Raw genomic sequence first — 24,684 nt, forward strand, 5'->3', positions numbered from 1 at the left:
GCACATTATCTCTGGAGACACAAATCCACAGTTTGAGAACTGCAAAACTAAGCATCTCTGATGGTATCTTCTAAACTGAGCACTGAGTCCCATTGGGTAGGTCGAAAGATTAATCTATACAGGAGCCCATGGAAACCCATAAGATTGAGTCCCTAATCCATGAAGTATTGGAACTCATTTACAAACCTTTTCTTAAACATTACGTGAATATATAGTCTCATACTATAGAATTAGAATGTATAATCCCTATTCCATCATGAGATATCTTTGAGCTATAATGTATCTTAATTAAAACTATCTTTAGATAGGTTTTTTTCCTCAAAAAGCATTTTATCAAAGAAATCCAATATAGATTAAAAAAAATCTGATTTTTTTTGTTCTTTAAAAATCTTTTTTTTATCCACCCTGTCTACAGTGCCACATTGGGGAGGTCCACAGCTTTATTAAGGTTTCTCCTGTAACTACAGAGTAGTGTTCTGGAATGTGAAACCTCTGGAGTTGCAGAATAACAATTCAGGAGTTAGGGTTTTTGTGTATCTGAGAGACAGTTGTAGTTTCTGGAGTTATGTACAGCAGATTTTCATATTGCTGTAATTCCATAGCCATTCTTTTTTGGGAGGGAGGGAGAAATCCAGCCCCAAAGGAAATTAAATACAAAATCTATGAGGCTATAATGTTAATTTTGAAAGTGTAAAGATTTTTTTAATTAGAACATGGAAAAAGTTAGTTTTCTCCTAGCAATGAGTATTCCCTCAGATTACACACATTCTGGGCTAGACTATGTTAGGCATCCTACATGCACTTATAAGTGGGAATGAGGGGAGGGTTCAGTGAACCAAATACAACTGTAGTCTTTGTGTTGATCTTTATTATTAATTGTATTACCATTGCACCTTGGCCTGTAGTCATGGACCAGAACCCCATTGTGCTAGGTGCTGTACAAACACAGAGCAAAAAGAAATCTTGCCCCAGAGAGTTTACAGGCTAAGATAAGAGACAACTGATGCAGACAGACAAACGGGGGACTATGTCAGGGCCAGGAGTTAGGCAGCTGAGCCTTGTGGTTAGCATAGGGCGAGGGGCCAGGTCTCCACACCACCTGGGGTTCAGAACCAGAAGGTCAGGAACTGAGAGTCAGATACCAGAAATCAGTCTGGATCAGGATCAAGAAACAAGAGCACGTAGTGCTAGGTAAGAAGCCCTAAGTAGGGTGGAGCCCAGCTATATAGACAAATTCCTGTTCCTCCTCCTGACTTAAGTAGGAGAAGCAGCCCAACCTGGAGCTCTGGTGTTCCGCCAATCAGGCCCAAGGATGGAGCCTGCTATCTGAGCTGCGCTTCAGGGAGTTGTAGTTCTGGCTGATGCCAGCCAGGTGTTGAGTGGACACTCTCCACCCCACGGACACATGGGATCCTGTGGACTTTGGTTCAAGACCTGCAGGTCATGACATTGAACAATGAGACAATATTGGTTAGCATAATAGGCTGTGATCTCATTGTCAAGTATTTTGTAGGCATTATGAAAAAGGAGATGTTAAGGGGGGAGCTGAAGAAAGATGATGCATTAGTTTTGTGGATGTTTATGGGGAACTCTTCCCAAGTATGAGGGGGAGCACAGGAGACGGTATGAAGGTAACAAGTGGGCAAAGGAAACTCGAGCTGATATTTCAATAGTGAGTAAGAAATAACACGTAGAGTGGGGATAGGTTGTGAAGGGCTGTGAAAGTGAATAGAAGTACCTTATGTTTGATGAATTAGAAAAGGGGGAATGGAGGGATGAAAAGAGAGGGTCACATGGTCAGAGTGATGGGCAAGGAGAATGATCTTTGTAGCAGCAGAGCCAGTGCCAAGCACTCCAGATTGGAGATGTTGTGCTACAGGTGTACAATACCACAAAGCAAGTGGTATAATCAACTTAGGTGCATAAACTGAAGAGTTAAATACATGGGACTCTATTTTAAACTAGGTTACTTTTATTAAGGACAGAGATAGTAAAAAATTAAACAATTTTAAGTGGGTTTCTATATATTTTTATATGAATTTTCAGTTCAATTTAGATGTGGGAAAATTAGGAATTGGGAGGAGCAGTTGTGATTTTCAGCATTTTAGCTTTTCAAGCTAGATACTCTGAAAACTGATGTCAGGGTTGCCTTATAGCTATATAAGGTCTCTTTGTTGTAGAATTCCCTTAGTAATCTGCATTTCTCTCTGCTAGCTCATTCCTTTGAGGAGGTGGAGGACAGGGTAACTGAAATCATACTGACAGGTTTCAGAGGGGTAGCTGTGTTAGTCTGTATCCCAACAGCCTGGCATCTGGAGCTGGCAAACTGTGACCTGGACAAGGAAAGATGCCTTTTTAATTTTTCTGTGGCCTATTCTATAACGCTTCATAAACCATAACATAGTCCTTGCATCATACTCCCCAAAATAATTCAGTGCTCTTGATAGGAGAGGCCAGATCCTTCAGCCCTGATCATGTTGTTTTGCACCACTCTGGCAGGAAAAAGCAGTGTTAAAGAAGGTTTAATTGTCTATCAAGGGAATTCTGAGTAATTGGGCTGATTGACAAACTTCAATTTAAACTGCTTTTTGATGGAAAACTGGATTTTTGACTAAATTATTTTTTTAAAAAGTTTCTGCTTTCCCCCGACACCCAGAAAACGTTGAGTTTTTGTCAATTATGCTGCCCCACTGCCCCATAGGAATTGTATTTCAGTTGCCTCAAGTCTCCACTCTCTTCTATGGATGAGGTTCCCTAGCGGGGGTATATCTCTCAGAATTTACCATGGCCAGGTATATCCCTGATGCACAGCCTTCCCTCTCTGAGTCAGTTACTCGGTATATTTTTTTTAAAATGACTGTTCATTTAGGACGTCTGAACAAGTTTCCAGCTCATTCCTGTACACTTTCTGTTCCAAGAAGCATGAGATGATCTCCTCAAATGTTTCTGTTTTTACTCATTGACCATTTGGTCCCATAACCTAAATTAAGCAAGAAGCCATAATAGGGTTGCCACTGCTGCTCACATTCAGAGCATTGTAAGGTATGAGGCCCCTCTCAGTATTGCCAACAACCAAGCATGCACTATTTACTCACAAATGCATGTTTAGATTGACTTATTAGTCAATGTAATGTACACAGTAATTGTACTAAGGCTGATGAATGTTTAAATTTATGATTTTTAGAAAAAAAATTATGGAACATGTTCTTTATTAGGAAAAATAATTCATAGTAAACAGATGAGAAGTGTAGGGAAAAGGTATGGGGTAAGTTTTCAAAGGTGCCTAAGTGACTTAGGAGCCTGGATTCAATTTTCAAAATGGCTTAGGTGCTTAGGAGCCTAAGTCTCATTGAAAATCAATTCAGGTTCCTGAGTCAGTTAAGCACCGAAGCCTAGGTGTTGTTTCAGCATCAGTTCAATTTAAGTAAAAGCAGCCAGGCTATCTGCAAAGTACAGCAGCTGGGCTGGGAGAAAGGGAAATTGTAGCTTTTAGCCTCTGCACCATAGTATTTATTTTAAAAAAATAATTGAAAATAGAGAAAATAAAAATGTTTACCATCTCCCCTCCCCCACTTCCTTACCTTCATCTGTCTCATTTACAAACTTGGTTATAGCATTATGTAATGATAATCAATGAGCTGTCATTCAGCATCAGCTTCCACATGGGTTTTCCATGCAGAGGCAATGAAATTGTGAAATAGTATTCAAGGTGAGTGACAGAAATAAAATGTTTCCATCTTCCATACTCCTGGGGACGGCCCCAAAGCCCACTGAAGTTAAAGGAAAGATTCCTGTTGGCTTAAGTGGGCTGTGGATTGGCCCCCAGACCCTAGGTCAGTTCTTAACTTTCTGATTGCTAAACTTGGCCTCCAGACATACACAATTTTAGATGGTAAACAGGCAGACTATCGTTCCTCCTTAGAAAACAATAATCTCTCACTCTCCCAGAGAGAAGAATCTCTTTCCCTCCATCAGAGTGAGATATCCGCCAGCTTTTCCAAACAATACTGTCAAATCTCCATTCCACCAAATAATGAAGCAAATTTTCAACACATTCCAGCAAAGAAAGGCAAACTCCCTTTCTTATGCTCTCCTTCTGCAGTTTAAAAAAAACAGGAGTACTTGTGGCACCTTAAAGACTAACAAATTTATTTAAGTATGAGCTTTCGTGAGCTACAGCTCACTTCTTCGGATGCATAGGACCTCCACTTCCTTTACCCACAAAGCTAATTTTGCTACTGTATTTCTCAATGTGTGAGTTTGAATTTTGCTCACACAGGTCGCCTGTTAATATTCATATTACAGTAGCACTCAGAGGTCCCACTCAGGATCAGGGCTCCACCATGCTGGGCACTGTCCAAACATAGGTAAACACAGTCCCTGTTCACAAGCACTTACAATCAAAGACAACTGGGAAGAGGGCGACAGCAATAAGGTCACATGGACCAGCTATGTGTGCAACTTGATGGTTAAAACTCATTGCGGGGTGAAGGGCTGGAGTGGAAGAAGGTATGTGGAAGAACCCTGGTGAAAGGAGTAAGGGAAGAAAGAGGGTTTATGCGAGGTGGGGGTAGCTTTGTGGGGGTGATTTGTTGATGGAGATGAAAGGCAGGGTGAGAGAGATGTCCCAGGAGTAGGTAGGAAGGGGCTGAGAGGAAAAAGGAGAGGTGTATGGTTCCAGGTCTGAGGAAGGATGGGCTGCAGAAGGATGGAGGTGCAGTGGGGGACAAAAGGAAGTAGCTGATCACTGTGTCTGAGCAAAAATCAGCAATAAATAGCCCATTGATATTGCAGGCAGTTGGGAAAATGTGTGGTGGAGTCTGGTGCCCCAGACTGAGTCTATTGGTCCAGTGGAGCCATGGAGGGGTACTAGGGTCCTTGGTGCTTCCCATATATGCTGGACTAACTAGTCTGCATCTCCCATCTTTCCCCTCTCTCTCATATCTAGTATTCTCCTAGATCATCTAATTCAGTCTCTCTTTGTGTGCCTCATGTGAAATGGGGACTGCTATATTTCCCCCGGTTTCTGTTAAATGTGAAATTCATGCTTTATTCCTGTCCTAATTCAGTGCCAATTGATGGAGACCCTGTTTTTGCTCTCAGAATTCAGACCAACCCAATATGTAAATATTGTTTGCTGATTTGTTTCTGCAGCTCTATTATTTCTTCCAATGAATGAAAGACCTCTTTGTAGCTTTGATGATTAGATTGGTGATTAGACCTGTACTCTGTGGGTGATCTTACAGGTATCACAGTTCCAAAAAAGGCCCAACCAGTCACATAGAACATGACTTTAAGGAATCAGTGTACAAAGCTGTGTTTTATTTATCAGCAATGACTATCACATAGTAGTTGTAGGGAATGTTTTAATCATCATTTCATAACATCCTGTATTTGTTAGAATTTATTTTTGAAAGTACATAGGAGTGGCTAAATCTGGCATATTTTACTCATATGTGTAGTGAATGGGACTGCTCATGTGAGTAGTATATGTAGGATTTGGCCCAATATGGAGCTATTAAATGACATCATACAGGTGCTTCCTGTTTTCAAGGTAGTAACTGTATGTAGGGCTGAATAGATTCTGAGTGCTCCACTCCATTACACCAGTTTTATGCTGGTTTAGCGCCATTGTTTTCAGTGTAACAAAGTGGGAAATTGTCCTGAATCTGAAGTCTGAGTAATTTATAGTGAATTAATTTTGAGGTCAATCTCTGATGATTATGCAGAATAGATACCAAAACCTGTTGGGCTTCAGTGAATTGTATTATTTGGAAACCTATACAGATGTGCATCAGTAACTGTACAGCACTGCTTCCCTCTGACTTATTTGTATAATGTCTGTATAATTTGAAATAGCAGCACATGAAAAGAAAGCAGTATATTTTAGCTCACTAAAAGTAATATGAAGTATTTTATCATCAGAGAATTGCTACTTGCTACCAGTATTTAATTCTAGGCATAACATTTCAGTCTCCAAATACTACTACAATATGAGGATGAAATCCTCTGAATTCATTTCCTGTTAGCTCATGTTAGTTTTCAGAAGACTTTATCTTATCAATAAGTCAATGGTAATGTCAGAATGCAATGATTCTGCTACAGTAGATGCCAGCAAAACTCATTAAACTGGATTTACAAGCAGATACAGTGGAGGCAGAGTTGGTTGGAAGCTGATAAAGGGCTTGTGGGTCAGTTATTCAGAGGTTTCATTTTTGATGTACTATGGAGGCTGCTGCTTTATCCTGACATGAATGTAATTTAAGTTGTGTCCTTCCTTTATTTACACCAGTTCTGCTTTTGGTTTATACACAAGGTGTACAAACATGTCTGATTTTAGGAAAGAAGCGTCTCATTACTGCATTAGGTGATGTCATAACCTGTAGAGTTGCCTGGCAAAGCATGTAACAAAGAAACTGAGTCTCATACCTGGGTTTACATGACAGTATCAGTGTGGCCCATTACTTCAATATTGTGCATTTCCTAAAAACTATCCTCCTGGAATAATAAAAATCTTAGCCACTTCAGTGATATTTTGTTGGACAGTTTCAGAAACCCACACTTCTTAGTTCCTTTCTTCTGAGTACAATGTTTGGTATGTGTGGCTCAGGGGATTGGTAACATGATATAAAACCTTTCATCTGTAGGTCACTAGCTTGAATTTGACCCAGGTTAGTAGGGACTGCAAGTCATTACCATCTGTTAACTGTTCCCTGGATTATGTGAAATAAATTGGGGAATTAGTCCCATTCCTAACAAACAGAGTGTTTGTGTCCCAAAAACTACCACCACAATTGTCAATATCCCTGTCTGCACTTTCAGCTAAGAGGCTAAGTAAGGGCTTAATTACTTGTACAAGTGGGAACTCTCTTAGCACACACACCAAAGAAGAGTTAAGAATTTCAGGTTGCTGCTTGTGTTGTATTTATTCTAAAAATAAACACAGGCCTTCAGCTTCCTTTGCCTTTTGTATCTTTCATGAGCACTAATTTAAAATAAAAAACACCAGTGACATACTTTCTGACATATGTGGTAATCTTAAAGGTTTTTATATATTTTAAAAGCATTCCTTTCTGTCTATCTTTAGTCATAATAGACTACAACCTCTGTCATTATAATTGGTGTGGGTCCATTGAAATGAGCAAAGTTATGCTGAGTTACACCAGATGGCGATTTGGCCGATGATAATCCATGTTAGGAACACTCCCTAAGTAAATCATTTTTTGTGGACTTGACTAAATTATGCTTTTTGAAAAAAACCCACAAAAAACAGTCATCAGCTTTTGCAGAAGTAATGAGTGCATTCTCTGAAGTTTCAAGGACTTCTTTATTCTGTTCACCCCTCTTATTCTCATGTGTTATGCCCTCTTAACATATACATCGGTAGCAACATAGAAATTATTCAGTATACAGAGAATCTCCCATAACATCTTCCAACTGAGGAACTTGAAGTACTTTACCAATGTGAATGCACTAAGCTGCAAAATGCATCTTGTGGATTGTGATTAAACTTTTTGAAAGAACCTAAGTCACTTAGGAACCTAGATCCCATTGTTTATTCAGTGGGACTAAGTTCTTAAATGATTTAAGTGCTTTTGAAAACATTATCTTATCAAATCATCCCAAACTCCTGGCAATAGAACCTTTATATCACCCCATTCCATACCTTTTTGCATTCTTCATAAACTGGATAATAAAGTGTGTGCATGCACATATGAGTTTCTGTACCTATGCCAGTAACCCTAAACTGTATATGTTCATCATTCACTCTGCATGTCCCTATCCCAGTATTCCTATGTATTGCACCACTGGAGACAGCACTTCACTCTGGGGGCCAAAGGAAAATGCCAAAGAGATATCAAAGGGGGGGGGGGAAATGCAAGTGTGATGCACAGCATCAAATAATTTAAAAGAAACCCATGGGGCTTGTGCAGACAACAATGGCTACACTTCAACCTAAATATATCTTACACAAAAAATACAACTTTGGAATATTGGGCTCAGTTTGTTTTTGTTTAACTTTTACATCTAATATAATTCAAATGGAAATGTTATTGCTTGTTAAGGGCCAGATTCTGTCATGGTAGTTCATGTTTAGTACTACCTTATTCTGTGAGGCGTCCCATTGAAATCAATGGGAGTAATTGAGGAGTAACTTACTATTCAACATGAGCAAGGCTGGCCAAGTCTGGCCATTAGCCTTTGAACACTGACAATAGATACTTACATGCCTCCGCCTAGCATAGCATCTGCACTCCTGAGAATCTTTAAAGTATTTATCTTAACAACCTACCTGTGTGGTAGGTAAGTGCTATTATCCCCATTTTACAGATGGTGAATTGAGGCACACAGAGAGAGAGTGCCCTCCCCAAGATCACAGAAGGAATCTGGGGCAGAGCAGAGAACTGAACCCAGGTTCCTTAGCTCCAGATTAGCACTGGTGTCACCAGGCTATCCTGCCTCTCATTTAGGGCTAGATTGTGTCACAGAGTCACAGACTACAATAAAAAACTAGCCTGTTGCTGTGCTGCCTGAGGGGTACCTAAGGGAAGGAATTGTGACTCCCTGTTTCCCTCTGGCTCCAAGGGGTGGTAATTTTCTGCTAGCCATCACCAGGTGTAGTAGCAGGAGCAAACTCCTGGGCACTCTGGCTCAAGGTCTGGGGAGGAAATGGAGGAACATAAGGGCTTTGGGTCTTATTCCCCATTATCCCCCTGCACAGGTGTGCTGCCCAAGGTATAATCAGGCCCTTATGGTGGAAGTCACCCATGTGTAGTGTTGTATTAATTTAGATGGAATATAGGGGCCCAAAGGGTCGAAGGTGTGAACATTACCCAGTCCCTGTCCTACATTAAATGGAGTTAAACAAGGTTCAGGGTTTGTTATACAGAGACCTCAGCCTGCTGACAGAAGAAGAAGCAATGGTCTCAAGTTGCAGTGGGCGGGAGGTCTAGTTTGGATATTAGGAAACACTATTTCACTAGGAGGATGGTGAAGCACTGGAATGGGTTACCTAGGGAGGTGGAGGAATCTCCATCCTTAGAGGTTCTTAAGGCCCAGCTTGACAAAGCCCTGGAGGGGATGATTTAATTGGTGTTGGTCCTGCTTTGAGCAGGGGGTTGGACTAGATGACCTCCTGAGGTCTCTTCCAACCCTAATCTTCTATGCTTAGTACCATGTCAAACGCACCATTAAAAATCATTTTAACCTTTTATTAAAGATACAGGAAAGAAGGGAAACAGAGCATTTGAAATGTACAGTATTAAACAAGGCTTTTGCTTTAACAGCATTCCTTGTTCCCTTTTGCTTTAGCTAGGGAGAGTTCTTAGAAGGAAAAAAAAACCATCTTGTTTGACAGTCTTTTAGATAGTATTTAAGATGAGAAAAAGTGAAGAATTCCTAGAGATGCGTTGCTGCTGTTAAAGTCTGATCTTGTTTCTTAAGACAAAACAAACACACACAAAGTGGGGAGAGAAAAGAACAGCAAAGATAGAAATGCACCTTCTGTCTCGGGCACGGAGTTTCACTTGCAGCCTTACTACAGGAGAAACAGTGGCACAGCACAGTCTCATCAGCCATCCCAAAAATTGGCAAACTTGTACCAGCACTGGGCTGCTTATGGTATTGCTTTTAGCTACATCTTTCTGGTCACAGGCTTACAACATGGTTGCAAAATATCCAGTCTTGGCTGGCTAAACCAGATTCTTACTAGACAGAAGGAAAAAGGACAGGGATAGGAAAGAGTAGAAATAAGTTTGGGGAAGAAAAGGACACATGGAGAGGGGAAAGGGTAGGATAGACTGACTGTCTCACATCCCAGGTGGTATTCGGAATTTAGCTGGCACCGGTGGAAGTGGTGGTGTCATCTGGGTCCCTCTCTCTGGCCTTGTCAAGATATCTCTCAGGATTAGGACAGAGAAGATCTGATGTCCCAGGAGACTGTGGGTGTGGCAGCCATGATGGTGAAGTCTTTCCAGTAGCCAATTTTGATCAGAAGTCTCTCTCTCTAAGGGAGTGATGGGTGGAAGAGTCCATCCCTTCATATTTTGTTCCTCACTTAATTGATTTCTGGTCCTCTACTCTTCTTGTTTACCAGTCATAATCTTAACTTTGAATTGTATCAGTAGGTCTTTGTTTGTACTAATTCAGTCTTTCTGTCTTCTTTTGTACCTTTTCCCATCAACATTTGTTCTGGATAGTGTGACATTCCGTGAACTTTCACTCACTTCTCAAGTTGAGCTCACAATTAGGGTAAATGTGTAGACCCATTTATGCCAACGCTAGAGAGCCAGCACAAGCCTGTGCACCACATAAGCCCTGTTTTGAGAACTTGAGTGAGTCTTAAATGTTGCATGGATCTTGTGCACTGGTGTGACTTTACCTTTTAAGAATAAAAACTGAAAGTGGAGAAAAGTAAAAGAAGGATTACAGTTACCAGGGGAGTACTGATCTTATCAAATACAATCATTTTTAATGTTGAAAGCATTTTATTGATTGTTTCCATTCACTACTATGACATAGGAACCAGTTATGTTGGTACTTTGGTATCTGATCAACCCTGTTTACATAACCAATCCATTTTTATCAGCACAGGCTGGTGTTGCCAGGGTTTAAGTAGGATTAAAGAGAGAAATGTTCATTCCATGCATAATGATACTACAGAAACACAGTGTGTTGGATAGGTCTTTGAAGCCTCACACTTCAAAAATGTGCCTGAGAGGAGTGGAAATATACAGACTCTGTTGTGAAAAATGTGAGTCACAACAGCCATTATCGCATTAAAAAAACCCTGCATTTCAGTTCTTTGATTCAGTCATTGATGATTTTCCTTTTTAAGTTGTGTGCTTTCAAACTATATTTAGAAACATCAGGGCTGACCCAGGCTATTTGTAGAAATGTTTGTACTTCATAGATTAGAAGAAATTAGACATGATAAAGACCCGTTAAATCATTTTGGCCATTTCCTGAATATATCTGAGTTTGAAGAATAACAATGTTAAATATATACTTTGAAACATAGCAGGTTTGATAAGTGTAGTGTAAGAATGAAAAACATTTAAACCTTTTTCCAGCACGAAAATGATGGTAAATAGAAATCTTGATAAGAGGTTATAAAAGGAGTAGCAGTAACTGCTGTAATTAAGATTGCATAACCATTTCCATTCTAACACTTTAATTTTAGTCACTTAGAACTTTCTGAAACTTCCATCTTTTGGATTGAAATATTCAAGGCTTGATCTATGTTTGAAGGTTTTTTTGTTGTTGTTTTTTAAAAAAAGTTTGAGCAAAAATAGTTCAGCCATTTTTTAGCATAAAGAGAATGTAGAATTCCCTTTCCCATTCCCATACTCCTTAGGAGTTGCAGATGTCAGTAAGATATGAAAATAGCCCTCATTAAGGAGAAGTGTCTTAGAGTGTTCTGGTGAAAATTAATTTTGATGTGACTGTAACCCACACACCTCCTGTGTGTGGTGTTCTGTCCCATCTAGTGGCACTGAGACCACTTGGAGAGAGAGAGATTAATGAGTTTGCTCTACAGCCTTAGCTAACAGCCAGTTGTCTTTTAGCTCATGCAGTAGCAGCTCATACACTAAGCTCCAGAGGCCTCAGTTTCAATCCTACCCGCCAACCACTGGGATCTGTCGGCATTACAAGTGAGGTCTTGTCCAGGATTTCAACTGGGAAGTCTCTGAAGCTCAGGACTTGCTTCCTCAGCTAGGGGAAGTATGTAACTCTCACACCTCCTGCATGTGGTGTTCTGTCCCATCTAGTGGCACCGAGACCACTTAGAGAGAGAGAGATTAATGAGTTTGCTCTACAGCCTTGGTTAACAGCCAGTTGGCTTTTAGCTCATGCAGCAGAGGCTCATACACTAAGCTCCAGAGGTCCCAGGTTCGATCCCGCCTGCTGATGACCAGGGTCTGTTGGCATTATATGACCGCTTACACAGTAAACTTTCCACACATTCTCATGCTACATTTGTGAAGTGTACAGCTAAGGAAGGCTGCACTACTCATACATATGCAGCTAGCTCAGCTCTGTCAGCAAAATGCAGTCAAGGTGTATAAGGGCTGACGCAGAGTTTGACAGGAAGCCTTGCCTCATCATTGCATGTCTCGAAAGTTTGCATGGGCTGAGCAACAGAGGTCCTCTACAGCTCTGGCGATAACAGGGGTAGTATACAGGGGCGGCTCTAGGAATTCCGCCGCCCCAAGCAGGGCGGCGCGCCGTGGGGGGCGCTCTGGCGGTCGCCTGTCCCGCAGCTCCGGGAGACCTCCTGCAGACGTGCCTGCGGAGAGTCCGCTGGTCCCGCGGCTCTGGTGGACCTCCCGCAGGCATGCCTGCGGATGCTCCACCGGAGCCGCGGGACCAGCGGAACCTCCGCAGGCATTTCTGCGGGAGGTCCACCAGAACTGCGGGACCAGCGGACCCTCCACAGTCATGCCTGCGGGAGGTCCGCCGGAGCCGCCTGCTGCCCTCCCGGCAAAATGCCGCCTCAAGCACGCGCTTGGCGCGCTGGGGTCTGGAGCCGGCCCTGGTAGTATATAATCATTTCCCTTCTCCTCTGATAACAAATTTGGTTCCATGTTAGAATTGGGCCACTGGGACTGATTCTCCAATGCATTGTACTAGGGTCTTGATTCTCCCCTCACACCAATCTTGTGCTAGTGTAACTTCAACAGAGTTGCTCCTATTTTCATCAAAGGAAGAATTAAGCTTCTTGTGTAGTAATTTTCATCTGTGTACATGATTAATCAAAATCAAAAGCTATTACCTGTGTACATGAGTTGGGAATGCTGATTTGCTAGCATTCTACATTCACTTTGCACATCTGTGCACGTTCATGTCCAGAGAATCTAGCCCACTTAGACTAAATGCTGAATTTGCCCCTCTTAGTTCCTGGGTCCACAAGCCCATGATTTTCAAATGTTTAATTGTGATTGCAGCTGGCATTTGCTGGTTTCTCCAATGAAAATGATGGGCAGGAAATGGATGGTCAGAATTTGCTACCTGACTGTATTGTTTCACGGTTCTCTGCATTGCTTCTCAGAATCTTTTTATCTACTGTGGTGATAAACCAAGCCAAAGAAAAGAATATTCTATACTGTACCTCTTAGTCGGTTGGTTCATTTGATTATTTTTTGTCTCAGTAACAGCACTGCAGTTCCCTCACCTGATAGGCTCTGGGGTGCCTACTTCTGACATAGTTAGTTCAGGGGACGATTGTTCTTCTCTCTGTTGTGCATAGACGCTTGAGATCCATTTGGATACAGGTACACACAAACATGTTTACAGAATTACCCTATTCAGGCAAACTTCTGTCCTAAGAAACCACCCCCAAATATTCCCCAAATGTACTGGCTACAGTGCTCCACCTGTATTAGAAGACCACCACTGTTAACCAACCAATTTTTGTCATTCCCTTCAGCGTCACTTAAGACATGTTTCACACTATAAGGACAACAGGAGGATTAGCTGGCCCATGTCTGCTGGTGTTATTTATGGGAATGAAAATGCCATTTGCAGTTGTGGTGTTGAGTCAGAGAACAATGAGAGTGTAAGAAAACTCATTTCTGGTTTGTTGAAAGGCGTTTGTAATTTCCTGTTTTTTCATGACAATGGGGATACAAGGAGGGGAACAAGTTGGGGAATTTAAGGGAAGATATAACTGAAGAAGAGTATACAGATTATCTGAACCCAAGACCGTATACTAATTCAGCTGAACCCTAGCTGTTCAGATTGGCAGCAATGTGAAGTATGTTGTACAGGACAATGCAAGTCATTCCCCTATGATATGTCATCATCAATGACGATCTAATGAATTCATCTTAAAACAAAGTCAGAACAGGAAAAACAATAGCTATTTGAAAGACTCCTTTCCTCAAATAAATGGAGTCAATAAATATGCTCTTTGTCATACAGGGTCCAGTTAAAGGTTTGTTTGCTAACAAAAAATGCTGTCATCACAGAGCTTAATAGAAGTAAACTATCAGGATGTATCCAGTACAAATAGACAAATAATATTTGAAAACAGAGAAAAATAGTAGTAGCTGAACAAAACACATGTCCTGCATAAGCAGGCCAAAGCAATAGTGTACCATACTTCAAAACCTGAGTGATTTTGTTTGTCACTGAGTTAGATTTTAATTTAGTACCATTAAGTATGGTCTTGCTGCTGTGGGATAAAAAGCCTCTTCATTTCTCATGTAATATGTGTTTTATTGATACATATTAGAGAATGAAGATTACTCTTGCTGGCAAAAAATTTCTCAGCCCACCCTTGGGTAGGGGACCAGCTCAAGGACTCTGTGCCATTTAGGTCCCACTGAAGACTTCAAAATAGGGCTTCAATGGGACTTAAACAGTGCATAGATATTGTGCAGGTTCTTGACATGGGGATGAATTCACACCAGTTTTCTTAATAATAATAATAATTATTAATGTATTTTTACATTAATTTTAACAGCTATCACTGTGTCTTTTAGGGAAGATCTGTAAGTCCATCATTCCTCTGGTGTGATTTTGCATTTGCACTTTATTCCTGTAAGTTAATATAGATGCAAGAATTCCCAGTTCCAGTCACTTATTTTCCATTCTGGCAGGAATTGGGAATGTTGAGAGGAAGCATACTCAGGGCAAGATATTTAATTTTGGGTGCCAAAAGTTAGACTTTTAAATCAAACTGTATTTAGATAACTAAATAGTAGTGGGCTGATTTTGAGAGGTGCTGAATTGGAAGTGTTGATTGCTCAGCGTGTGTGAAAATCAGACCACTTTTATTAAGGTGTCCAAATATGGATTTAGGTGACTAACTTTATGCTTATCTGAACATTTGTTCCTCCACTTTTCTAGGGTGGTGGGATGTAAAGCAGGAGAAAACTTGTAGCTGTTCAGGACACTGATATGAATGTGGAAGATGCCCCTTCCTGACCCTGCAAGAAAATAAATGATGTAAGAAAATATTATGGAAGCTTAAGGTGGAGATTTTCAAATGCCCTTAAGTGACTCAAGATTCTCAATCCCAATGACTTTCAATGAGACTTAAATGCCTAAGTACGTAAAGCACTTTTGAAAATGAGATTTAGGTGCTTTTCAAAATTCTACCTTCAATCTATAAAATCTCTTCAGATTTGATCACTCAGACAACTCTTCATTTGAATTACTCTTCCAATTAGTTTTTTTTCCCTGGTGTTTTATTGGCCACATACAATTGGGCAAAAAGTTACCTGATTATTGCTAACTCATGCATTGTTCTGTTTGCTGGCTTGCCAATTCTGTAGTCACTTACCTTGATCCCTTTTGTTTTAGTTGTTTCCCCTACTTGGAGAAATGACCAGTACAGAAGAAGCAGGATGAAAAGATGGCCGACTTCTTGTTACCATCGGGTTCTAATAGCTTCCACCGGTTCACTCCTGAATCCTTGGCCGCTATTGAGAAGCGAATTGCAGAGAAACCTGCAAAGAATGCTAAGCAGGAGCACAGAGATCAGCCAGATGATGAAGAAAAGCCTCGGCCTCAGTTTGACTTACAAGCTTGCAAAAAGTTGCCTGGTATCTATGGGACTCTTCCTCCAGAGCTCATTGGGGAACCACTGGAGGATCTCGACCCTTACTACAGTAACCACAAGGTTAGAGCCTTCAGAAGTGTGTGTTGTTTTACGTTTGCTTTCTAAGATGGGAGATATTTTATGCGGGGACTCAGGTTTTGTCTTTCCTCATTTAGTAAAAATGGTTTCTTCTGCTTTAAGGATTAGAGAGCTAATGTGGGCAGAACTTCCTCCAAAGAACTAAAGAGAGGGACATAGTGGAATAAAAGCTTAGTTCAAGTAACATTGAGTATGACTATATATTGTTACTTGAGAACAGAACATTAGATGAGTTAAATGAAATTGTGGGTTCTATCTACTGTAAATTCCTTTCTTTGCCTGAAATTCATGCCAGGACCAAGGCCCTGTGTATTATTAAGCCTAACTAGGGTGATCAGATAGCAACTGTGAAAAAACGGGACGGGGGTGGGGGGTAATAGGTGTCTATATAAGAAAAAGTTCCAAAAAACGGGACTGTCCCTTTAAAAACGGGACAGCTGGTCACCCTAAGCCTAACCTTAGCCCTTCTTGTTAAGTGGTTGTGGGCCTGGCCCTGGCCTTCTGCACAGGAGAGGGAGGATATCATACACATATAATAAAGATATATATATAATCATTTCCTGAAAAAAAAAATAATTTTTTCTGCAGAGGGACAGCAAAAGCCGAGGCACCATTTCAGTCCCATTGAATGCCAGTCGCCGGTCCCGCGGCTCCGGTGGACCTCCCGCAGGCGTGCCTGCGGAGGGTCTGCTGGTCCCGCAGCTTCGGTGGAGCTGCGGGACCAGCGGACCCTCCGCAGACACGCCTGTGGGAGGTCCACCGAAGCCGTGGGACCAGCAGACCCTCCGCAGGCATGATGCCGAAGACACCTTGCCTGCCACCCTCCCGGCGACCGGCAGAGCGCCCCCCGCAGCATGCCGCCCCAAGCATGCGCTTGGCGTGCTGAGGCCTGGAGCCGCCCCTGGGTGTCATTTAACTGTTGCAGTGTGCTGCCCTTCTGCACCAGGGTGAATTTCATCCTGGAGTGAATATCACCTGGTAAGAATCGTGTGGGCGGGACCAGAGCCACTAGGGTATGAACAGCTCCCTCAAAAGGCTGTTGACAGCATGACTCCATAACTTGCTTACTACAACTTGCTTTTCTGTACTTCAAACATGTTATAACATGGATGAGAAAATAACACCCACAAACATGCATTCTGAGAATTTTCAATTTTTTGATGTATTCCTCCAGACTATATGTTTCTCCCATAAGCCTGTATGTAAAATTACTGTATGTTTCCATGATGTAATCACTGGCATTTTTGTTCATATGTTGTACAAATTTATATAGACAAAGTAACAAAAGTTAACTAGACACAGAAGTAGATTATTTATCTGAGATGTGTGGACTCAATCTATAATAATCTGTGGCTATTTAAATACAGTGTGCCCAGGCAGAAGCAACAGGACACAGATGTAGTATTTTAGTCTTAAAAGCCAGATTCTGAATGGGTGAGTTCCAGAATTGCTTAAAGCTCACATCTGAACTGCCCTTGCTGCCACCATGTGCAGGTCAGTCTCTCTGTGCACAGATAGGGCATTTTATTGGCTGCCTAGCTGTTTTCAGTCCCATGCTGTGCTGGCAGCAGGAAGGTAGAGCAGCATAAGAGGTTCTGCACTAATTTTCTGCCATCTGAGGATTCCTTTTGCTTGGGGTGACCTTGGGGTGAACCTTTTAGTCCCAGCCACGTTGGCTATGGGGTCAGATAGTGCTGGCAGCGAGGTGCCCATCCTATGTGAGACTTTGGCCAGGAATCTGCACTTGGTGAATGAAAGAAGGAATTGGTGGAGGGTATTATGCATGAACAAGCTCCTGCATGCAGATGACATACCAATTAATGCATCCTCAAATGGAAGATCTAGAAGAAATAGTAAACCAGTGGTATGACTAGTGTGATAGACTCAGGCCAGTTGGGTACAGCAGAATAGCAGAAGGCAGATATACTGGCCACTGGATTAACAGTTTTCTGTTCCCTGACTGACCAGAGCAGGGGCTGCTCCAGGCTAATGAGAACACCTGAATCTAATTAACCTGTAACGAGTCAGGTGAGGCCATTCAGTTAATGTGACCACCTGACTCTAATTAAGGCCCTGCTGATACTATAAAAAAAGAGCTCACTCCAGTCAGGTAGAGGAGAGCCAGGGGAGAGGAAGTGTGGCTGAAGGGCTGGTTACTGAAGACACCCTCAAACCATCATTAAAGGAGCCCTAAGGTAAGGGTGAAGAAGGGAGAAGCAGGAGAGCTGTGGGGAAGTGGCCCAGGGAAATGTAGCAACTCTGGCAGTGAAAGGTTGGCTGCCAACAACTGCTACCATTAGGGTCCCTGGGCTGGAACCCGGAGTAGAGGGTGGGCCCGGGTTCCCCCCCAACCCACCACTACAGGAACAGGTCCTGGAAGGGGAAGTCAGGTCCCTGTCAGGACAGGAGGCTGAACAGAGACTGTGGGAGTTCTCTTACCAACCTCCTTGCAGCCTATGATGAAAAGGGCTCAGTAGACTGTAACCCTGGCCCTAGAGAGAGAAGGGCTACGTGGAGGGTCACAGTGAGCCACTGAGGCTAGCATAAACCACCTAGATGCGCAGGACCCACGGGAGCAAGGTCAGAGCTCTGCCACGCTAGTTAAAATGGCAGATGAAAATGAGCATGACTAAGATCGAGGTCATGTGGGTCAGTGGATATGCCATTGGGAAACTGGACGTAGAGATTAATGGAGTCAGACTAAACCAGACTGACCAGATCAAGTACTTCTGTTCATGGGAAGATGGCAAGTTTGAACGTGAGATATAATCGAGATTGGGGAGTGTTGGAAGAGCATAGAATAACATCATAGGGGTTGTGTATGACAAGCCTATGCCACTGAGACTAAAACCCAGAACAGTGGTGCACCCCACAATGCTGTATAGTGCAGAAGCATGGGTGACAAAAAAAGATGGCAAGTTTGATGATTAGGGATATTTGAGACAAGATGTCTTTGCACTATAAGAGGAGTTTCACAAAGACATAATTTGAAATGCAAGTATTAGGATGGAAATCAAAGTTGTAATGTGGCTGACAAAATCCAAGAACTGTGACTCTATGGATTTGGACACATGCAGAGGATGAATGAAGGAGACCTGGTGAAAATATCATGGGAAGAGAGGGTGATAGGAAAGAGACTCAGAGGAAAGCTGAGGAAGCAATGGATAGACTGTATCAAAGAAGATGGAAAGCAGGCAGTTGTCGGAGAAAAACTTAGTTCTCACTTTGTGGTTGGGTACAGCAAAGTCAGATACTTTATTCTGTTTAGCAGCTACAGCAGGGAGAGAGTGCACTAGGACATAGGGTCTCCCCTTCCTAGACAGGTCTCTCAACAGGTAAACAATTACAGCAGCATTTATACTTTTGTTACAGACAATAATAAGCAACAGCTGCATTTTGTTTATACACAGGTCATCCTGATATCTTGTTTTTCTCACTTAAGAGACTCCAGTCTACATTTTGTATTATCTGCACATTATTTACACAAGGTCGAACCAGCTTCTCACACAGTTCTTTTCCACTCGCCTCACACAATCCTCGCTTCTACAAATCTCGCATTATTAGGGTTACAGTTAGCCTAACTCTTGCTAACAGAGACTGTCATGCATTAAGATCCCCTGCAAATCCCTGTCAGTTCTTTCTCTACTTCCACACAGTCCTTGGTGCTAACGATGACCCAACCCCAGCTGATGAGCTAAGGGGAAGAAGATGATAATTGTGCATGAGCATATCCATCATAGTTCAGGTAGATCAATTTGTCATCATTAAGAAAACACCTTGAACTGTCCTGGAGCATGAGAGTTTGTTGGGTTGATATGGCTCTCGAGAGCAGGCCATGCTACAGGATGGGATTCTCATGGCCTAGTCCTACGAGGTGCTGAGCATCCTAACTCACCATAACAAGGTCATCAGTTACCACACACTTTGGAATAAATGCAGTGTTTCAAACACCAGGGTGTGTGACACAGGGTTTCAGAGGAATCTGCATAGGAAAGGAAGGAATTTGCCGCTCAGGGGGAGTTATGGAGGGAGGTTTGGGGCATTTTTCCTGAGGCGGGCAAAGACTCTGCATTTGGGAAGGTCTTTTGGGGGACTGTCCACTGGGTGAATGGAAATTCGCAACTGGAAAGCTCTGGGAAGGGAATTAAGGGCACTGGGATGGGAGGGAATCTGCAGTTGGGAACTGGGTGAGAGGGCCCTGATGTATAAATGCAAACATTAAATGTTCTCATTTAATTTTCCATTTTGTTTTCCAGACATTTATAGTACTGAACAAAGGGAAGACAATCTTTCGATTTAGTGCCACTCATGCCTTGTATATACTTAGTCCTTTTCATCCAGTCAGAAGAGCAGCAATTAAAATTTTGGTACATTCATATCCTTTCAGGTGACTTCCCACCTTCTGATGTTATCTGATACAAGCAGATGTGGGTATGAGATTATTTGGTTTATCAAACTGTTTGAAAGCTGGATATTTGATTTCATTTACTACAGACATAACTAGAAATATGTTGGATTTTTTCCTAAATAAGATGTGTAAAATGGCTTTTATGGGAAATACAGAACTTGTCTTACTCATGCAAACAGCCCCATTAACTTAGATGAGACTACTTGTGTGAATAAAGTTGAGCAAGGTTTGGCCCAGAGTTTGTAAGAGAGGGCACCTTTGGGAGTCAGTGCAGGAAATTTGCTCTGATGCATCAGGGGAATCTAACCAGGATAAATGTAATCTGTCCCCTTCCCCAGTCTGAAGCAAAGTTCACACATCTGATAATTCTCTCCTGGGATGCATGCATATCTCCTTCAGCACTGTTCCATCCTCATGGGCTGTCCTTGTGGCTGAGTGAATACAAAACTGTGTGGGGCTAGCACTACTGCTGGCACTAGACATCCCACAGTAGGTGAAGAGAAGGCAGGATCATTGTCTCCTCCCCAAATCTATATTGGTCAGCAAATCATGGAAAGAAAGGCACAATGCACTTTCGGAAGGAAAGCTGGGTGCTGTTGCTGGGGATGGTGTGATTGCACCCTTACATATCCCAGTGCAGAGTAATCCTTAAAAGGTACGAACCTGCACTCAGTGATGAATAGTTCTTTAGGTCCTTCCCCATAACCTCCTAGTCATTTAACTGATGACAGGATACAGAATTTAGAACCTCACCCACACAGATATTCAGAATTCCTAGAATGTGATTTACAATACCGCTTAAATGAGGTGAGCTGCTGTAGCCCTGAGGGAGGAAACAAGCATATATCTGAATTCTTGCAAGTTAAATAATCTAAACAAAGAAAATTGCTCTGTAGTGTTAATGCTGAACAATTTACCAAGGGTCATGTTGGATTCTCCATCACTGACATCTTTTAAATTAATATTGGATGCTTTTTCTAAAAGTTCTGCTCTGGGAATTATTTGGGGCAAGTTCGATGGCTTGTGTTATACAGGAAGTCAGACTAGATTATCACAATGTTCCCTTCTGGTCTTGGAATCTATGAAAATGATTATTTAAAAAATTAAACATTTGTACTCAATAATCCAAGACCCAGCTTGTTAAAAATGTACATCATGGACCAGATCTTCAGATGGTGTAAATTAGTGTAGCTCAGTTATAGTCAAGGGCATATCCCCCTCTGAGGCCCTGGCCCAACGTCTGTCTATGTAACTGAACAAATATGCTATTATGTCTTAGCAAAAAACAACAGTATTCATTTATGACAATAATTATAAAAAGTATTTTATCTGACACTTTAAAAGTTAAAGATCTGGATAGTATAATATTTTTAAAGTATGGGCCCAGATCCTTTTCTCATTTAAGTCCATGAGAGTTTTGCCATAAACATCATTAGCAACAACACTGGGTCCAATAGTTTGAAGCTTTCTGAGACACAAATGGGATAGCTCTAAGAGTGAAATTTGCCCTTGTGCAGAGAGCCAGCACAAAGTCTGTGCACCACATAGGTACCACTTAAGCCCTCAGGGTAGTGTATAGGCCTTGTGCTGGCATGTTGAGCCCAGGTGAAATTCACCCAGACAAAAATAATTCATTTTAGTCAGTTTGAAAGTAAATGGGACTTGATGACATGTGTACTGTACCATCCACTTGAACTGGATCCTCTATTCGATTCTACCATAACTTCATTTGTATTCCAAATAACACAACTCCCACTCTTCAATCATTTTATGTGGGATGGAAATTTCAATTTTCGTTCTGCTCTAGTCCTGAAGAAATTTAACAAATGTACAGCCTTTAAAACATTATAATCCATTTTAGCCATCTATCTAGGAGATTGGACTTAGCTGAAACATATTTACAAACACCCATTCACCTATGTGGTAACAGATTCCTCTATTTTGTTTATATGAGCATCTATTATCAATACCACTGCCTTCTTTTTGCTTTATCAGGTCTCCCAAGGTCTTCACAAAGGTTCCAGTATTGATAGCCATACTGAGAGCTCAGAGAATACACACATAACTAAAATGGATAGATGACATTTTAGTATGAGCCCATTCCATACGAGAAGTGTCCATAGCTACAAAAGAGTAATAGCAGGCATTAAGGAGATATCACAGAATTATTGATTTATTATCAAATTCAGCAAATTCCCTTTAAATGGATACATTATCCAGCGGAAGAATTAGTTCATGCTCGTAAGTCATGCTCTGTTGCTCTCAGAGAAAATACATGTGAAGGTTCAGATGACAATAGTTCAACTTAAAAATGAATAGATAATACCATCCAAGACATTCCCAAAGTTACTAAGAACTGTGGGGTTGTGTAGAGACATTTCATTATGGCTAAGCTTCACCTGAGAACAGTTCAACACTTGCTGCTGGAAACTGGGGCATGGCTACATTACAACAGGTACATTAGTGCAACTTCGCTGAAGTCAGTCAAGATCAATGGAATTGCATTGGTCTGAGAGAAGAATTTGGTAACTACAATCTGTTAACAGAAAGCATAAATGCACAACTCTCAGTTATAGGTCTGGGGGCCCATTCTGCACTCACACAAAACCATGCAACCCCAAGTGAAACCAATAGAGCTTGTGTATGTATTGCAGAGGGCAGAAATATGCCCCTGGTCAGAAGTTGCCTGAAGTGGTGGTGACCCAAATGATAAGAATGCAGGAAGAGCCTGTTTCAGTACCTTCAAGAGTCAAAGCAATGAGAGCCTGGGGTGTACCCTTCAGAGACATATCAGAACAAGAAATATGGTCAGAACAGGAGCATGATCTTTTGGGAGTGAAAGGCCATAAAGCTAACAACATTTTAGTTCCAGAAACACCTCAGTTGCACCTTAGTAACAGCTGTCTCATACATCAACAAGCGGAAGGAAGGAAGAAAGAGATCCAGTCTCACTAGGATGGCAGTAGAGTTCCTACGTTAGGCGGCATACCGTTTTCAGTCGATAAAGGCTATTCACATCAAGAGAACTCAAAATACAAAGGGCAACTGGCTGAACAAGAAGTCAATATTCCAAGCAGAATGGAGCTTCAATTGGCAAGTACTCGAGCAGATAATATCATTGACATGAACTCAGGAGCTGGATCTCTTGTCTTGCATGAGAGTATTGAGCTATCTTTTTTCCTGTAGAGGGAAAACCAGAAGTAGCAAATGTGGTGCACTGTCACAAAAGTGTCTGAAGCAACTTGTTTAGTAGATACCGTCTCTCCATTTCCAATTACTGAACATATAGTGCAAGTGGAAGAGAATGGCACAGGAGGCTAAAGGAAGAATCCTCTTCCAGACAGGACGAGGAACCCAAGGTTCTTGGATGAAGCAGATTTATCTACAGCTCCTCCTCTGGGATTTCCATAGAGAGAGGATCTGATTTTTCAGGGACCTATTCAACCTCAGTAGTCCAATTTATCTTTGACAATCTGGCTATTTAGAAAGATGTTCTACTAGGAAAAATATCCATAGGATTTGATAACACTTTGTTAATTGAATTAATTTGCATTAATAATGGTTTTTAAGTGTGTTTTTTAATCTTCTCATCCATGTAATGCATTCAAATTCAAATCCATTATTTGATGCGGCCGTATTCTTGAGAACATCAGGCTTATGTACATTCTCAAAAGGCAGGAATATATTTCAAATACATTTGGAGGAAGAAGTTGTCTTTGGGGTGAGGTGGGCCTACTCCAGGGGCCCTTCTTTTCATATCAGGATTAGTCTGCAAGGAGATGGAGCTGTCTTCTTCTCTTCCTCCTTCTATAAGAGTGGTGTTGGGGAAGAAGGATCAGCTTCCACTTCCAACCTAGTGGCACTGAGGCTAGATCATATCTTGAAGGGAGACAAGTCTGACCCCACTCCTAAATGAGGGACACCAAAGTTACCTCTAATGTGTGGGGGGAGATAAAAGGGCCATTTCTGCTTTTAGATGATACATCAGTTCCCAGCTCCTGTCATGATAGAAGATATTGTGGCAGTGCATTTTTTTTCCATCAGGACAGGTAGGGGAGGCGCACATAGATGGAGCACCTCATCACTTTTCTTGCTGGTGCCAGCTTTCTCCCAGATAGTACCAGTCTTCTGTCACTATTCTTGTTGGAAGTCAGTAATGTTGGAGATTATTGCCCTCCCGAGTAGACTGTTTCCATTGTCACAAGCTCAAGACTGAATCTTGTTTGTCCTCATCCATAGGCAGCTCTATTTTTATGAGGAAATTCTGCATTAAGGCAGGGGGACAGGAAACATGTCTCTGGCAGATTATATATAAGGCCATTTGAACCTGTTCAGCAATTTGGAATATTATAATAGGTCCCAAAAGAAGATGGATTCGTGGGAAGAGGACAGTTCAAAGGGGCACAATAAGTTCAGTTCTCTAAAAACACCATACACCTGTGTTCTTATTTTGGGGTTCTAGCTTCCTAGTATGATACCAGTGGAACTCACAATTCATAGAACTTTGATCCTGGAGGAACATGGTAATGGGGTAGAACACAAGCCACATCCCCTAATGTCCATTGTGCGCCATTCCTCAGTGGGTATAAATTCCAGTATTGCAAATAATTTCCTGATTGTTGTAGCTTCT

The 24,684-nt window shown here is 41.7% G+C and overlaps 1 protein-coding gene across 1 annotated transcript in view; it reads left to right on the forward strand.

Annotated features, from left to right (window-relative positions):
- Nucleotides 1-24,684, forward strand: part of LOC120397007 (sodium channel protein type 5 subunit alpha-like) — a 325,327-nt gene that overhangs the window by 37,377 nt on the left and 263,266 nt on the right. Inside the window, exons 2-3 of the mRNA XM_039522350.1 lie at nucleotides 15,310-15,628; nucleotides 19,903-20,021. Coding sequence (XP_039378284.1) covers nucleotides 15,362-15,628; nucleotides 19,903-20,021 — 386 coding nt within the window. The 5' untranslated portion in view covers nucleotides 15,310-15,361. The remainder of the gene's footprint in view (nucleotides 1-15,309; nucleotides 15,629-19,902; nucleotides 20,022-24,684) is intronic.

The sequence above is a fragment of the Mauremys reevesii genome, linkage group 2 (genome assembly GCF_016161935.1).
Source record: "Mauremys reevesii isolate NIE-2019 linkage group 2, ASM1616193v1, whole genome shotgun sequence".
Classification (NCBI taxonomy): Eukaryota; Metazoa; Chordata; order Testudines; family Geoemydidae; genus Mauremys; species Mauremys reevesii.